The sequence below is a fragment of the Pteropus vampyrus genome, unplaced genomic scaffold, assembly GCF_000151845.1.
Source record: "Pteropus vampyrus isolate Shadow unplaced genomic scaffold, Pvam_2.0 Scaffold10, whole genome shotgun sequence".
Lineage (NCBI taxonomy): Eukaryota > Metazoa > Chordata > Mammalia > Chiroptera > Pteropodidae > Pteropus > Pteropus vampyrus.
In genome coordinates this window covers 11959362-11977208 of record NW_011888791.1, presented here as the reverse complement: position 1 = coordinate 11977208, position 17847 = coordinate 11959362, and the positions used below count along the sequence as shown (strand labels likewise).

At 31.9% G+C, this 17847-nt stretch overlaps 1 protein-coding gene and 1 pseudogene across 15 annotated transcripts in view; one reads left to right on the top strand and one right to left on the bottom strand.

Moving 5' to 3' along the window:
• The window catches only part of MIA2 (melanoma inhibitory activity 2), an 80106-nt gene that overhangs the window by 29873 nt on the left and 32386 nt on the right, over positions 1–17847 (top strand). For 8 of the 15 annotated variants that reach the window (XM_023522164.1, XM_011376343.2, XM_023522174.1 and 5 more), the window contains 12 exons: positions 3433–3504; positions 5013–5039; positions 5632–5742; positions 6386–6457; positions 6987–7091; positions 7905–8027; positions 9557–9674; positions 10922–10968; positions 11679–11769; positions 13557–13695; positions 16644–16745; positions 17620–17680. In XM_023522164.1, coding sequence (XP_023377932.1) covers positions 3433–3504; positions 5013–5039; positions 5632–5742; positions 6386–6457; positions 6987–7091; positions 7905–8027; positions 9557–9674; positions 10922–10968; positions 11679–11769; positions 13557–13695; positions 16644–16745; positions 17620–17680 — 1068 coding nt within the window. The remainder of the gene's footprint in view (positions 1–3432; positions 3505–5012; positions 5040–5631; positions 5743–6385; positions 6458–6986; positions 7092–7904; positions 8028–9556; positions 9675–10921; positions 10969–11678; positions 11770–13556; positions 13696–16643; positions 16746–17619; positions 17681–17847) is intronic. The other 7 variants (XM_023522190.1, XM_011376298.2, XM_023522176.1 and 4 more) reach the window with 2 other exon arrangements.
• Positions 7683–7801, bottom strand: LOC111731002 (annotated as a pseudogene).

Sequence of the window (17847 nt, the reverse complement as noted above, 5' to 3'; positions counted from 1 at the left end):
GCACCTTTTCATATGTTTTTTGGCCATTTTGTTCTTTTTATGAAGTTTTCTGTTTCCTTTTACATTTTTAAAGGTACGATTATCTATTTTGTTTTTGATACATAGGATTTTTTTCTATGTTTTGGATATGAGTCCTTTGTCAGATATATGTATGGCAAATATCTTCCACTCTGCCTTTTTATTTCAAATGGTGTCTTGGTAAGCAGAAGTTTTTAATTTTAGCGTTGTCTAATTTGTCAGTCTTTATGATGACTGCTTTTTGCTTCCTAGTGCAGAATTTTTGTCTGCTCAAGGATACGAAGACATTCTTATCTTTTAGAAACTTTATTGTTTTACTTTCCTCATTTAGTCTTTATTAGTTAGCTAGGACTGTCATAACAAAATACCATAGACTTGGTGAGTTACACACAGAAATTAACTTTTGCGTAGTTCTGGAGGTTGGAAGTCCAGGATCAAGGTGTTGTCAGGTTTGGTTTCTTTTCTAGCTGCTTTTCTTGGCTTGAAGATTGCTGTCTTCTTTCCCTGTCCTCACATGGTCTTTCCTCTTTGCTGGTGCCTGTTTCTGGTATTTCTCTGTCCAACTTTTTTTCTCTCAGAAGGACATCAGTCACATTGGATTAGGGCCCACCCTAACAACCTCAGTTTAATTTAATCACCTCTTTAAAGCGCCTATCTCCAAATATAGTCAAATTCATACTGTGGATTGGGGCTTCAGCATATGAATTTCTGTGTGTGGGGGGGAAACTTCAGCTCAAATTTAATTAGTCTTTGCCTGGAATTGAATCTGTGGTAGTGTGATTTGGAGGTCAAGATTCAGAGTTTTTCATATGGATGTTGAATTAATCAGTGCTATTTATTGAAAAGACCATCTCTTTGTTCTGTAGTGTCATCTTAAATCAAGTGACTGTATATGTCTGAGTCTGTATCTATATCTTTTGTCCTGTTAGTCTGTTTTTTAAATTTTCATGTCAACCATGTTTTTTTAATCTATCATATTTTTATAACAAGTCATGATATCTGACAGTGTAAACCTCCAAGTTTTTTGTTCTTCAAGATTGTCTTGGTTATCTTGGCATTTTATCTCTCCACATAAATTTTAAATCATTTCATTAGTTTACACGTGCACATAGCCTGCTTGGAATTTGATTGGGATTACATTGCATATATAGATCAATTTGGAGAGAATGGACATTTTTATAATGTTGAGTTCTTATCTTTGTAATATGGTATATCCCTCCATTTTTGTCTTCTTAAAATTCTCTCAGTATTGTTTTATACATTTTTGGATTGAGGTCTTACACATTGTTTTATACATTTTTGGATTGAGGTCTTAAATCTTTTCTTAGATTTAATCCCTGGTATCTGATGATTTTTAAAACTATTGTAAATAGTGGTTTTTTTTTACAGCTTTGTTGAGATATTATTCACATACTATACATTCACCCATTTAAAGTGTACATTTAAAATGCGTGCCTTTTAGTATACTCACAGACTTGTGCATCCATTACCACAATAAATTTTGTTCATTTTTTTACCCCCAAAGGAAATGCTACACCCCTTAGACAGCACCTTTTGCCCCATTTCTTCCATTTCTAAGCCCTAGACAATTAACCTACTTTTTGTTTCTATAAATATACCTTATGTGATGTCTTCAAGGTTCATCTATGTTGTAGCAAGTATCCGTATTTATTTTTTTTGCCAAACACTATTTATATTTCAGTTTATATATCCATCTGTCAGTTGATGGACATTTGGATTATTCTCCTTTTTGGCTGCTGCCATGCACAAATTTTTGTGTGGATGTATGTTTTTAATTCTTTTGGGTCTATACTTAGGAGTGGAATTGCTAGATGTCTATTTAACTTTTGAAGAACTACCAAATTGTTTTCTATAGTGACCGTACCAGTTTACATTCCTACCAGCAGTATGTGAGTGTTCCAGTTTCTTCACATTCCTTCCCAACACTTATTTGTCTTTTTGATTATAGCCAATGTCTGACTGAGAACGCCATTATCTGTGTCCTTTGAGAGTCTGCTTCTTGCTGGCTTTCTCCCTTGGTTTTCAGTCAAATCTTGTCTTCTTGAATACCAGGTTATTTTATGTTGAGTATCAGTAATAGTATAACAAAACTCGCATGGATAATTTTGATGCTATGGATGATACTATCTTTCTTAAGTGAGGGTTTACTATTGCTTCTCATAGGCAGATGGGCTAGGACATTTGAAATCATAGCTTACTTTAATCACAGATTGAGATGTTTAGAAACTTTGGCCTCAGTTAAAGTAATTGGTCTGTTTCTAGTTTAGACTTTCTTATAAGTTGGCCAGTGTGGGTTGGTATTAGTTTTCTATTGCCGCTGTAACAAATTACCACAAACTTGGTGGCATAAAGTAACACAAACTTATTCAGTTATAGTTCTGGAGGTCAGAAGTCTAAAACCAGACAGATAGGGCGAAAATTAAGGTATCAGCAGTCTGTTTCTTCATGGAGGCTTCAGAAAAGAATCTGTTTCTAGCTTTTTCCACCTTTTGGAGGATACTCACATTCTTTGGCTCATAGCTGCATCACTCTATTCTTTGCCTGCATCTTCAAATCATCTTCTCTCCTAACTTTTATCCCCCTGGCATTCCTCTTATAAGGACCCTTGGGATTATATTGAGCCCACCGAGATAATTCTACATATTCTTTCTATCTCGAGATCCTTAACTCATCACATCTGGAAATTTGGGGGGTTAGGGTGGAATTTGGGAAGGTCATTATTCATCCTACAACAGAGTCCCACCCTAAAACCTGAGCTCCATGGCTCATCCTACTCGTCAGATCCTGAACTCCAAATTTTGTCTTCTCCAAATTTGAACTCCAAATTTTGAGACCTCCACAGATATCCTGTTTTTCAGTATTTTTGTCCAGCTCTTTTTCCTGTTCTTAGCAAGAAGGTTGATCCAAAACAACCTGGTCTTCTCTGTAATCACTTATTTTTTTTAAAGCATTGAAGTAAATGCATTTTGCTAAATCCTATAGCATTGTATGTTTCATTGTCCTTATTTTACATTATCCTTGGTTGTTTTCTTTATCTTTTAAACATTTTATATTCCCTACTTTATTTGTTGTATAATTTGAATTAGAAGTGAAAATTTCTAATGGCTACTAAGTATAAATTTATCTTTAATGAATAGGTAGACTTTGGATAGCTCTCTTAACCTTATGTGTGAAGTTCTGCCATTTGTTGTCCAAGCTAGAGGGTTGTGATGTGTTAGCTGCCCTGGCTTTGTTTGTTTTTGTGATCATATTGGAAAAACTTAAAGCTAAGTAAATCCAAGTAAATTTAACGTACCTGTGGAAGTAGATTATGTCTGCTTCTTAGACACCTATCCAGATAAAACTTGGAATAAAATTTGTAGAGTTTTTACTCACAATGTTGCTTTATTTTAGTATGAAGGCTTAGAGTCATCTTTAAAGGATTCCAGCTTTGAGAAGGAGTCGACAGAAGCACAAAGTTTAGAGGTAAAAACCAATAGTATAATTATAAAAGCTGGGGGAAGATTCTTACTAAATTACACAAACTTTAAAAAGTAATGCATCTTCTCAAAACTATTTCAAAGGAAATGTGAAAGAGCTTCTCTGAACTTTTTTAAAGAAAAGGTTAAATATAGGAAATAGAACATTAGTAAGTAGCATAAAATATTTTAAATATTTGAGCTCTTGTCGCTAACTTGTTTGGAGTGAGGCACCTTTGGTTCACTAGAATCTAGGCATTATAGAAGCTCATTTTTAATTCCTGGGAAATGTATTATTTTTTTGTGGCCATTTTTTTCTTTTTGATTCACTTTGCTACAGAAAGAAAAATAGGATTTCTAAAAATAAATTTAGCAATAGTTGGCAACCACAGATTATGTATATTGTGTCAGTACTTGCCTTTACTTCATCTCCATTATATTAGGAGCTGGCTAGAATTAGATCAGAGATTTTTATTATAAGCAGTGGTGTGCTGGTAAATATTTAACAACTGGCTCTCTGAAAAGCAGGAGGCCTTATTTTGCTGAGTTCTGTTGTATAAATACTCTGACTGTGACCAATTTCAAGATGCCAACATGATGTGATGAATGTAGAATTTGGAAGAGGTAGGCATACTTGGCCCTCCTGGGCCAGGTATGATTTGGGTAATAGTAAGGAAGGGAAGTATAATAATTTGTCATTTAGCTAAACTACAACAGATTAGGGTAATGGGAGTGCCTTACTACCGTTTTGAGATGGAAGTGTTGTAAAAAGCTTACTAACATTAAAGTAGAAAACAATGGACTTTGTATCTTTGGCGCATGTCTTTACTCAGTCCAGCTTGGCAGTTCTCAGTCACCGATGTCTGTAATCATCAGAAAGTCAGATTCAGAATTTCCTAGTAGAATGAAGAGTAAGTGAAATTTGAATTCCAAATACAATAAATTTAATCTTTTCTTTCATTTGTTACCTGTTAATATACTCAAGAACTTGTTGAAATTGTTATATGTATTTTTTGTTGATATTCTCTTGTAACTATTGTTTTAGTAGTTTGATTAAAAAAGAATTTAAAAAGGCATTTACATGCTAACAGAAGAGCAAACACTGGAATGCAAAGACATTTACTCAAGCTTGGTGGTATTATGGATAAAATAAAACACCAGTTTATTATCAAGGCATTTAAATCACGTAATCTAGCATGAAGATTTGCTAAATTTTTCTTTAAAATGGACATTTGGAAGTTTTTCTCTAATTTTATTATTTTTCAAAAACATAGTGTTTATTTTCAAGATTGGTAAATATAATTGAATATAAAAAACTTGATGGTTGAATCTGTAGATAAAATCAAAACAATATAGTAATTTGATTCAAGTTGGAATTCATATAATCAAATAGTAAAATTTGGGGAAATATATATAAATAAGTTTTTAACCATTATAATATAGTGTGTATTTGTTCTGTTTTATTTTGGCTTGCATTAAATTCTTTGAATTTTGGTTTATTTTTTTTTTAACAAGTTTGTTGAAGGATCCCAAATATCAGAGGTATGTTTATTATATTTAATATCCAATTGGAATAATCCAATAACTAATCATTTTTAATTCAGAAGGTCACAGAAAAATAATATTCTATAGTATATTATTGGAATAGAATATTATTCTAATATAGAATATTATTTTGAAGCAATCTTGATTGGTTTTTGAATTTATTTTTTATTTTGTCTTTAATTATATTAAAGTGGATTTATTTCTCATTTTCCCCTTCATAATGCTTTAAAGCAGAGGTTGGCAAACTAGACTCTGGGCTTGCCAACTGTTTTTGTAAATAAAATTTTATTGGAACACAGCTGTGCTCATTCATTTATATATTATTTTTGCTTCCTCACTACACAGGCATAATTGAGTAATTGGGATGGAAACTGCATGGCCTGCAAGCCTAAAATATTTACTCTCTGGCTCCTTATAGAGAAAGTTTGCTGACCACTATTAGAATTGCTATTATTTCAATGTTCTATAAATGAAGAAATAAACTAAACTTATTTAACTTATAGCATGTATGTTTGATTATACTTATGCCCTGATTTACCCTAATGAAAAATTCCTATGTTCGTCTTATAAAATTGGCTTCTTCTTTTAGGCCATCTATGAAAAGCTGAACTTGTCCAAATCTGAACTTGAGGATGAAATACTCTTTCTGGAAAAAAAGTTAAAAGAAGAGAAATCTAAACATTCTGAACAAGATGAATTGGTAAGGCTCTTGTGTTTGAGAAGACTATAAGAAAAAGAAAGTTACTGAATTTTAAAAAATTAATATGCTATCAGTTACAGTATTATGTGCACAGTAAAAAATTCAAAGAATACAGAAGGCTGTGAAGTAGAGAGTAAAAATTTCCAGATTTACTAGCTCTTTTCATTTGCTCAAGGTTATTATTATCACGTTAAGTTTCCTGCATATTTTTAAAGAAATTTTCTATACATGCTATGGAAGTAGCTCACATAAATAATTTAAGTTGAATAATCACATACATAGTAGATTTTATTTTATCACTCAAAAGGTATGTTAAGAACATTTTAACTTTATTTGTCATCCTATTTTAAAATCTGTCTTAAGGAAGGTTTTGATGTGTATAAAATTATTTAGTGAGATATGACATTAGTGGACTTATCTGGAGCCTATATAACTTAAATGTAATATTAAAGATGAGATAAAATACTATTATGTAACTTTCATATAAAATTTCTTTAAGCATATGGCTGAGCAGATTTCTTAATTTGAGCCCTCAACTTTTTGAGGAAAGTGTTAGGTTAACAATATATCTAATATATGTGGCATCTTGGAAACCGGAGGAGTTTAGTAAATACTTGTTTATTGATTGATACTGTCTTTCTAGATGGTAGATATTTCAAAAAGGATACAGTCCCTAGAAGATGAATCAAAATCCCTCAAATCGCAAGTAGCTGAAGTAAGTTGAATTAGTCTAATAGGTTTGTTGCTTTTGAAAATTATTTCAATTTTATTTTATGATTAAAAATAATATATAATATTAGAATTTGAGATATAAGGGTCTTAGGTATATATTTTTTATACATGGTACCTCAGGAAAGTTGAATTTTTTATTGGACGATTTATTTATTGAGCTATTGCTATGTACTGGTCACTGTTGAAGATGTTTGGCACTTAACATTAGTAGATAGAATTGACAGAAAAACTCTCATAAAGTTTAAATTCTGGTAAGAGACAGTGACTAAAAAGTTAACAAAACTTGCTATGTAGTTCATAGAAGGTTACAAGAGTTTAAATCAAGATCCAAGGTCACATGGCAAGTTAATATCAGACCCATTATTTTAGGCCAGCTTTTTTTCTGCTATGCCGTGTTACCTCTCTTATTAATGTTGGTGTGTTTTTTACTTTAAGTCCATGTTATAGAGAGTATGTATAAAAAAGCTATTGTATTAAACTGTTATAAACTCAATATGTTGTATTTTACGTAGGCCAAAACAACTTTCAAAATATTTAAAATGAATGAAGAACGACTTAAGATAGCTATAAAAGATGCTTTGAGTGAAAATTCTCTACTTCAGGAAGGCCAGAAACAGGTTTGTACTGTATAGGGATTCTTCATCTTGTGAATATGTAATTATAAATCTTCTGGGCATACTCATGACTGACCCATGCTAAGGGCAAGAATGAGCTTTTCTTGGAGAGCATGAGAACAGGACAATCTCCTGTGTGTCCCTTGGTGTCCTCCTTATGTAGGAAAAATTTTAATAAAGTAAGATATGGCATGTTATATGGGATATAAGGAACTGTAAGGAATGACCAAATCTAACAGACATAAATGTGTCAGAAAACTTTTTATTTGATATAAATTTATTACGTCAACCAGTCAAAGAATGTTAAAGTGTCTGTTATTTCATATTACCACTCTTTTGAAGGTTCTTTGAAAATAGGAGCCTTCCTTCCCTCCCTCCCTCCCTCTTTCCTTCCTTTCTTCCTTTTTTCCTTCCTTCTTTCCCTCTCTCCCTCTTTCATTCCATCCCTTATTCTTTTCCTCCTTTCCTTCTTAGCAACACATTGCATTGTTTTTTTTTTTTATTTTTCATTTTTTAGGTGAGGCAACCCTTGGTTGATCTCACAGATTACAAGGACCTTGTCAGTTTACAATCCCTTATTTTTTTTATTTTTTACGCCTGCAGCACCTAGTCTTCCTAGCTGATCTCCCATCTAAGTACTAACCAGGCCTGACTCTGCTTAGCTTCTGAGATCACATGGGATTGGGCTTGTTCAGGGTAGCATGGCCATAGACTGTATTGGTTTTCTTTTTAAAGTTATCAATGATAAACTTAAATAAATAAGGATGGTAAGGTAATATGAGTTGTTTTTCTTTTTTTGTTGGGTTTGAATTTTAGCTTTTACAGGAATCTAAAGAATGGAAAGAACAAGTGAGTGAACTTAATAAACAGAAAACGATTCTTGAAGACTCCAAAGCACATGCGAAACAAGTTCTATATGATAAAGAAAATCAGATCAAGGTAAATGGCCCTGGTTTTAGTGACCGAGTTAGCTAGAATTTTATACTAATTTTTGAAATTTGATAATTTCTGTTTTTAGCAGTTTTATTTTGATCATTTATTTTGCCCGATTTGAAGACTTTTTCGTCATACATTGCAATTTGTATTAGTATTATCATCTGTGCTGCCAAATGCTCCTTGAAGAGTTACAGATTTGTAGTATACAGATATCAACATTTCATATGTTTTTTTATCCCTCTTTTCCTCTCCTTTGTATTTTAGCCTAGGTATTTAATGAAGAAAAAGAATAATGGATTTTACTTTTGTCTTTAGACAGCCATCTACTTCTGTTGATAAGAAGAGGTTGGAAAGAATTTTAGAAATTGGACAGATGAAGTTATATGTATTGGTTGAATATCTTTAATACTTAGGTTAATACTTTCACAGAGATGAATACTTAAATCTAATTGAAACTTGGCTCTAATAGGAATACAATAATTGATATTACTGTTCAGATTTGTTGACTTTTTCCTACTCTCTGTCTCACCCTCCTAACCTCTTTCCTGCCTGCTCTTCTAAATCTTATACTTTCAAGCTGCAAACATACTTGGCTATGAGGATCAAGCAATAAGATGTAAAACTAACGTTCTGTAATCTACAGTGAAGTGGATGTTATCATCTTGAAAAATATGCATTTATGCCATTTATGTTGTTACTAAGAATGTTTTCAAGATTTCATCTTTAGAAGTTGTATTCATAATTTGGCACATTATTTATTTTTTTTCTGCCTAAATTTACTCTACTAAAGGACTTTGGAGTTTTCCTAAACAGAACAAGAATAAGATGCTAATCTCAAACTCTACTCAAAGCTATAGGCCATGTTATTTGTGCTTTGAGGGAGCTGATCGAAGGGTGGAAATTGTAGAGAAGAATGGATTTTTAGCTGAGTCCTTCCACAGAAGTAAATGGCACAGTCATTTTATTATCCGTAGTGCTAGAAAATCTTTCTTTATTCAATAAAATTCAAAAAGTACTGTTGGAAAACTTCTAATGCTCCAATTCAGATTCTCTTTTATAATTTCTTTTTCTTTATGTCACCTGAACCCTCCAGCTAGTTGTTTACTTGAATAAATTGAGTCTGTGAAATTCGATCTTTTCATATATCATGAACCTCCCTTGCAGGTTAGTTTGACTTCACACGAAATACATGCTCATGTTAATGGCCACTCTTATTTGCAGCATGTGAGAAATCTCATATAAGAAAATGATTTGTTACTTTATAGTCATGATATATGTAGCAAAAATGGGCCATTATCAAGAATTCTATTTGATTTAGGAATAACTGGTTTTGGTTTTTAACTTTAAGAATTTAATAGTCAGTAAATGTTAATCTTTTTGGAGTATTTACATATCAATATCGGTAGAGAATAAGAGCTCATGTACTGTTATTTATGTGCCTTGATTTTTAAAGTACAACTGTATACTCAGAAGTTGTTAATTGTTAACATAAGTCATTACCCTCTTTTTTCCCCTCTTTGCTAAATGTCAAGTCTCTGACTGAACGCTTGCTAAAGATGAAAGATTGGGCTGCTGTGCTTGGAGAAGATATAACAGATGATAACTTGGAATTGGAAATGAAGAGTGATTCAGAAAATGGTGCGCACTTAGGTATCAGATGCCTCATTCTCTTGCTAAAAATGATGACCAGCTCTTGTATTTCCTTTTATTTCCCCATGTAGACCATGTTCTTTATACACTTGTGCTTTGGCCCATCTTGTCCATCTTTCTCTAATACTCTGTCCATTTCTCACCATCCCTTATAGTTAAGCTTCTGCTGGAATACAGCCTTTTCAGTAATCTTTCTCCAACTCCTCAGACAGACTTACAGCCTTCTTCCTCTTTGTTCTTTTTATATATTGTCTGTATCTTCATTATAGTAATTTTCACATTGCATCATAATTATTATAATGCCTGTTTTTCTCTGTACTGTAAGCAAATCAAATGGATGAGAGAATAGTTTGAAAAAAGGTGAATGTTTTATAAGTGAGTACCTCAGGATAGTTTTTTTGTTGCTTTACTTAGGTGATTCATATGGTTACAGTACTTTATTGTCGGCCATCCAAATGGTTATTGCTATTGTTGGTTGTAGTCTGGAAACTCAGGAAAAAGTTAAGTTCACTATAGCTACTGAATATTCTCAAACCAATTCCTTTGACTTAAATTTTTTTAAACTTTGGCATAATTATAGACTCACAGGAAGTTGCAAAAAGAGTATGGAGAGATCTTATTTATCTTTCACCTAGTTTTCTATAATGGTAGTCCTTCAGACTTTTGTGTCCTTTCTCTTTTTTCCTCCCTCCACCCCTGCATAATTAACAAAGTTATTAAGGAAGAGAAGATATGTTTTAAAAACATTTTTCTTTGATGATAGCATTAATGAATTGGAAGAAAATTATATTTCCAAAGTAAATACATATAGTTGTGTTTGTACTTTTTCAATTCTGCTTTATTTTCTAAGAAATAATTATTTTTCTAGTGAGACACTCATGCTTGTTTAATGTTATTTTAATTTGGAGTATAATTACACTCAATATTTTGTATAGTGAAGGATTGTAAGAATAGTTGAGACTGTGGACTATATTTAGGTGAGTACCAAATCTCTGTTATAACTCTGTTTTTGGAGTGGTCAAGAACCTTGTTACATGATTTTATGGTACTTCCAGCGCTTTTATTGTTTAACTTCCTGGGAGCAGATCCAAATCCAAGGCCATTCTGTCTTATATCAAATTCATTATTGTAGCAAGAAGAGAGATAATAAGGCTCTAATTGAGTAAACTAATAAAATCATTTGGATGTCTATTGTGACATTGCATTTTCCCCCTAATTTATTGTTATGTTTTTGTTTTTTATTATAGATAATCAACTAAAAGGAGGTTTGAAGAAACTGATTCATGCTGCTAAGGTTTGCATTGCTACATAAATAAAAAAAATAAAGAACTAGAACATGGTTTAAATCCCTATGTCCTTAGTAACTACCTTTAAAGTCCATTTTATAGTTACAATATAAGACATTAGAATTTTCAGACGTGCTCATACTTATCTTCACCAATTGCTTTTTTCTTTTTTATACCAACTAGTAATTCATATTGTTAATTTTTAGAATTTATGGTAACAAAACTTTTCAAGCTCTATATTCGTTTCTTTTGTCTAAACAATATATTAAAAACATTTATTTTCTCTCATACTTCCCTCTTGAGCATTTTTCTTCCTTTAGTCTCAGTATTTTCTTGTCTCTATTGCCCCATATCCTATTTTGAGAAGTAAATAATAGGTTCTTTTTCTTCTGGTTTATTCTTTCTCTTTTCTACCCTAGTAGTGGTATCCTGATCTTTATTGATCTGTGAGAAGTCTTGGTAATGTAGTTTGAAGATTGCTTTAATCAAACTTATGTTTTAAAAGTAAGCAGAATGAAAATAGCACTGTTTAAGCATCCATCACAGATCTTCTCTATCCCTGTTCTGAAATTTCCAACTATTGATGAATTTGCTGACTTTCTGAGATGGAAACTGCATTGTTAGTTTGTACATTCTAGGCAATAATTTCACCAAAGTGAGATTTTTTTTTTGGTGTAACTGATTAATGTTGCTTTTTTCCTTTTCCCATTCTTTGAAGTTAAATGCTTCTTTAAAAACCCTAGAGGGAGAAAGAAACCAAATTTATACTCAGTTATCTGAAGTAGATAAAACCAAGGAAGATTTTACAGGTGGGTAATATATATATACTTTTAAAGTTTTCCTAAATAAATACATCTCCTTATAGAGAATGGTACCATAAATTGAATCAATTATGAGAAAATCCAATTTGATAGGATTTTAAATAAATTTTGTTTCTTATTTGTGAAAAATTAGTCCTGAGGTTTTTTTTTTGTTGTTAGTAAAGCCTTATCTGTTCCTCCTTATTTATATGAAATTAAAGTAATGAAATTATTTTAAAAAACATGTAAAACCATACTTATTTTTGAATTTTAGTATTATATGTCTATGGTTTGAGATATTAGAAAGCAGCAAATTAAAACTTAAAATTTTCAAAATCTTTGTAAATTGCAAAATTGACTTTTATAGTGGTACTACTATATTTTACAAATTTTTACAGTATAGTTTTCTCCTTTAATGTACATGCGTAGTAGCACATGCAAGAATGATATTAGACCTGTAGAACTGAAGTTTTTTTCATTGAAAACATTTTTATTTATTTTGCTGGTATAGTTGATATAAGTAACATCCCATTTTGTAAAAAAAAAAAAAGAATTTTACCATAACCATTTACATAAAGAAAGAATGTAAGGACATACTAAAATGTCAACAATAATTATCTTTGAATATGGGATTATAGATAGATTTCTCTTTGACTTTTACAACCTGTATTTTCAAAAATTTCTACAATAGTGAACTGTATTTGTTTATAATAAAACACTTTTTGAAAAGGTTGAACCACCAAAGAATCATATTATTAAAAACAAGAGTATAGCCTTATACATGATATTGATATTTGGATTATTTTGGATTTTGAAAAGTAACATTAACTTAAAAATAAATTTTGTTGTATGTGATACATATTACTAAAAGCTATGGGAGCATCACAGGATGAAAAGATATGGAGCTCTCTTTTAAGGAAGCTGTATTTTAGTATATTAATAGACTCTCAGTGAGGAACTATTCAGTAAGTGCCAGAATACCAAGGATTTGCTCATCAGTTACCCCATTTGTTAATAAAATTGCTTGGCAAGTTTTTATTATTTTCTAAAGCTAGTATTTGGAGACTCTATGTCTGCCTGTACCCTCCTTCCAAATTTAACTTTCTTTTTTTAATAGGTCACAAAAAAGGAATTTCTACAATCAATTTTTTCTATTTATAACATGAAAGTTTTATTCTAAACTGCTTCTCCTCTTTGCTCATTATTTACAGTTCTCTTTTAAGAGATAGAGGATTTGAAACAAAATAGTTAAAATAGAAATACAAAAATATAATGATCTAAGTGTTGGTTTATTTTTTTAATAATATTGATTCAGTTTTAATAGCAATAATATCCAACATTAATGTCTATTAAATGACTGTTCTTGGTAATGGCTTAAAGCTTAAGTCAACAGGTGTGAATTTAAAAATATATAGGAGGGTGGCTCCATAATGTAGTGGTTAGCACATCTGCTTTACATGCAGAAGGTCCTGGGTTCCCGCCCCAAGTGGAGCCACGGACCAGGCTCCGGGTGCGCCAGCCCTCAGGTGCACGCTGCGAGCGTGTGGGAGGAGATGCCCCGCCTTCAGAGATTCAGTTCTTAAGGGGAAACGGCAACATCCATAGGTCAGAGGTGGAAGTGGGGGCGGAGCGGGGAATGAAAAGAGGGGGAAAAAGAAAAAAAAAAATACCATACAGATTTTCTATTGTTGTTAGAATTTTGTTTATTAATCATTTAAGTAATTTTTATTTGTATGAAGTGTTAATATGCAACTCAAAATATTTACTCCTTTGTGACTTTTAAAAATTATCTATAGAATATATTAAAAATCTCCAGACTGAACAAGCATCTTTGCAGTCCGAAAATGAACAGTTTGAAAGTGAGAATCAAAAGCTTCAGCAGAAACTTAAAGTAATGACTGAACTGTATCAAGAAAATGAAATGACACTTCACAGGTAATAAAAATTATGTTGATAACTCTACTGAATGGCAAGTAAAATTGCTTAAAAATGTTGCATATTCAATTTATATGGTTATGCAAAGTTCTCAGTTTATTATTGGGTTATATTTTATCAATTCATTTTTTAAGAAAGTTATTTGATCTTGAAACACTTTCTTCAAGGAAGAAAATGTAAATGATCTTGGACTTTGGCTTTGCAAGCTAGTTCACAAAACCCTCTTTAACTTCTTTTAAATAGTTAACAGATTATTGTTAATTAAACTTTCTAATACTACAGACTCGGTCAGGGAATCTGGGTGGACATCCTGAAATTGAACCCTACTCGTTAATTGCATCTCTGATATATGTAAAACCGATTTCTTTTCACTGTGTAAATTGCTCCTGCCGATCTGTTCCTTGTCTTAGTAAATGGCTGAGTTGCTCAGGGCAGCTGATCAAGCCTTCTTTGACTTCTCTCTTTTATATCCCATATTCATTCTACTTTCAAATTCTGTCAGTCTTCCTGTATCTTGAATCTGACTACTTTCCACCACCTCCTATACTACTCTGATCTAAGCCATCATAAGTTAGTATCTGGTGCCGTAGCATCATGACTGGTGTCTCTCTTTGTACTCTTAACTTCCTGCTCTGTGTTTTCAGCAGCAGGACAATTCTAAAACATAAATAATGAGCATCGTCATTCTCTTGCTTGGAATCACACTTAGAATTTAATCCAAAGCTTTTGTCATGGCCTACAAGACTCTACCATATCTGGCTTATTTATTTTATTTTTCCTTCACTACATTATAGCCACACTGGCTTTCTTGATGATCTTTAGCATGCCAAGTGCATCTGTATTTCAGGGCTTTTTGTACTTGCCCCTTCTGGCCGGAATGGTATTCCCCTGTAAAAGGTTCAGTCCTTCATTTAATTTAGGCCTAGGTTCAAATGATGCCTCAAAGAACCCTTCCCTGGCTAGCCTCACTAAAACAATACCTGCTACTCCCTGTCCTCTTATCTTGCTTTATGTTTCTTTCTTCATAGCCCTTATTCTCCTCTGATGATTGTCTTTATTTACTTACTTTTTATTTTATCTTCCTCACATTAAATGTAACTCCATGAGAGCATGACTTTATCCTCTTCTCTTTGACTAAATGATAGTAGCTTTATGGTTTTTATCAATAAACCTAGTAATGAGCCCTTCTTTTTAGGTTAGGGTGAAAGATAATACAATTTGGACATAAAAGGGATTTATTTCAAGTGAAAGAAATACTTTTGAGTGTATACTTTTGGACAAAAATATATGATTGATTATGGAATTTCAATGAATAATGTTTAAAATTTCAAAGAAAAATTTCTGTAGATACTCAAAGCAAGGATGGAAGGCTGAGTAGAATCCTAGCTGTATGTATGTTGTTCACGTTGTAATTTCATTTATTACTTTGAAATGTTTTGGATTCCCAAAATATTATGTATTTCATTCTTACATTTAAATGAAAATATTTACTACTCAAATTTAATAAATTATACCACTACGTTTTCTTCAGAATAGAATATAGAGTTGATAGTACTAGTAAAATGTTAAATTAAAATTCTTGCCTACATGCAGTGTAATTTAGATTCAGTCATTTTCTAGATGCTAGATTGATGTTTTTTACTACTGATATATTACATTACTAGCACTTTTCCAAATCTAATATTTGAGAGGAGTGAAATAGTGTAGAAGCTTGTTACGTTGTTGCTTTAAATATGTGAAGTAGGATGTGAATGTTTTTTAGTTATATCATTGCGTTTTCTTTCATGGTAAAATTTCCATCGTTAATAAGCCCACCGTAATTCAAGGGGAGGGTTCATAGACTTTACCTCTCAGTGGGAGGGGTATCAGAGAATTTCTGGCCATTTTAAATCTTCACAGTCTGTAAAAACACTGCCATCTCCAAGCTCATTAAACTGTTATGCTTTTCCTAAGGTGATGACTTTTATTTTCTTATAATATCTATGAAATGATTGACCTGGGGAGTGCTTTCTAAGCAATAGGTAATGTAGTATGTAGAATATAAAACGTTTACTGCTGCCCTGTAGAATTTCCTTAGTTTTTTTTATCTTGTTCCTCTTTAAAGTTCATGAAGAAAGGGAGATATCCATAGCTAGCACTCCAAATGTGTTTTTCCGTGGTTTTCAATAAATATTTCTTGAGCGTTATTAATGATACCCTGTGGAAACAGCAGGGTAATACAGTATGATGGAGTTAGCTCTATGCCTTGGTCCAGTTATTTAGTTTCTCTGTTCTTCGTGTGTGTGTGTGTCTGTGTGTGTCTGTGTCTGTGTGTGTGTATGTGTTTGTAAATAGTACCCTTTTTATAGAGTTGTTAAGATAATACCTGTAAAGGTTTAAGGACAATTTCTGGCACGTACTAATGGCACAATAAATTAGGTATTAAAAGAGCTAGAAGTGGTAAGCAGGACTACTACTACTTTTATTTACTTTGGGTTCATTATGAGTTGGGGTTTTGTGTGTGTATGAGTGTGAGTGAACTGGCTTAGAAGACTAATCACTATTTTAAAACAAACAACTTAAAAATTGTTGAAACACAGTTCATTGGTTGGTAACTTCTAATAAGTGTAATGCTTCTTTATATAAGTATTGATAAATCATAAATATATTAATAGTTTTTATTAATATTTACCTTTGTTAATCTTATTTTTATGATAAATTCTTACAGAAAACTCTTGAAATTTTTATATTAGTAGCACTGTTATTAGACAGGATGCTTTATATTTGAGTTCCTAATATTAAATTCCATGCCAGGAATATTTTCACAAGTACTTTTTTCCCCTTGCATGTGATGTTTTTAGTGGTATTATGCAAACTGCTTTATGGGAAGCACCCATATATAATTAAAGATATATAATTGATTATTTTATGACATATAGTAAAAGAAAGAAAATACTTTTTGTTTTAAGGAAATTAACGGTAGAAGAAAATTACCGGTTACAGAAAGAGGAAAAACTTTCCAAAGCAGATGAAAAGATCAGTCATGCAGCTGAGGAGCTGGAAACCTATAGGTATTAAATATATTTTACCCTCTTTTTTTTTGAGGTGGGACAGGTATCCAAAAGCCAAATACCAGAAAAAATAAGACATTCAGAAAAACAGTAGAGTATTTTTGTTTCATCATTTTCGTTTAGGTGTTTTGCCATTATGCAACTATACAGAAAATGGAAAAAGGAAAAAGTGGTTTTCTTTCAGGGTGTGAGATTTTAAATCTTTTATATTAGTTGTATTTGAATGTGAATAATCCTATTTTCTGTTAATCTCAAAACAGTTATAAGTAGCCATTAATTTCAAAGTCCTTCCTCATTGGTTAAAATGCAAATGTATACAATATTAATGAATTCAAGAAATATCCCACTAAAAGAAAGTGAGCCACAATTAAAGTTCTAAAGTATTTATAAGACTGTAAGCCTATCAGCAGCCTACCAAACCGAATGGTTGTGATTCTTCATTTTACATTAGGAAGAGTAAGCTTGAGTGTTATTCAGAAGAAGGAATTACCTTCTTAGTCTTTTAAAGGTAACAAGTAACATTTTATTTTGCACAGATTGTTAATTTCCTAGAATTCTATTAAGATTACAGACATCTGAATAAATCTTCCAATATCATACTTCTTGAAAATAAAAATGAACCAATGTACCATATAAATCTTTGACCTAGATAAACCCAAGTAGTATTACTTTTAAAGCTTAATTAATGTTAAAATTATATCAGGAAAAAATATATTTTAGAACCTCTTAAAGGTGATTTAACATGTGGAGTTCTGGAGCTTTTTTTTTTAATGAAACAAAGTACTCTAGGTGCTTTAATTAATATTTTCAGTGGAGACAATGTGTTCTGTCATTAGTATATTTTAATAGTAGATTGATTATCTCTTCCCTATAGAAAGCGAGCCAGAGATCTTGAAGAAGAATTGGAGAGAACCATTCATTCTTACCAAGGGCAGGTATGTGTGTATTAATTAATGAACTTAATTCTGATTTGTTTGAATTGATATCTCTATTTCGATGCAGGAGTATAGTTACTTGACTAGTAGTACACATCTCTTCGGGTTTTGCATGTAGCTGTGGAACATTTCTAGGGAGCCAGAGATTCTGGGAAACGAGATCATGT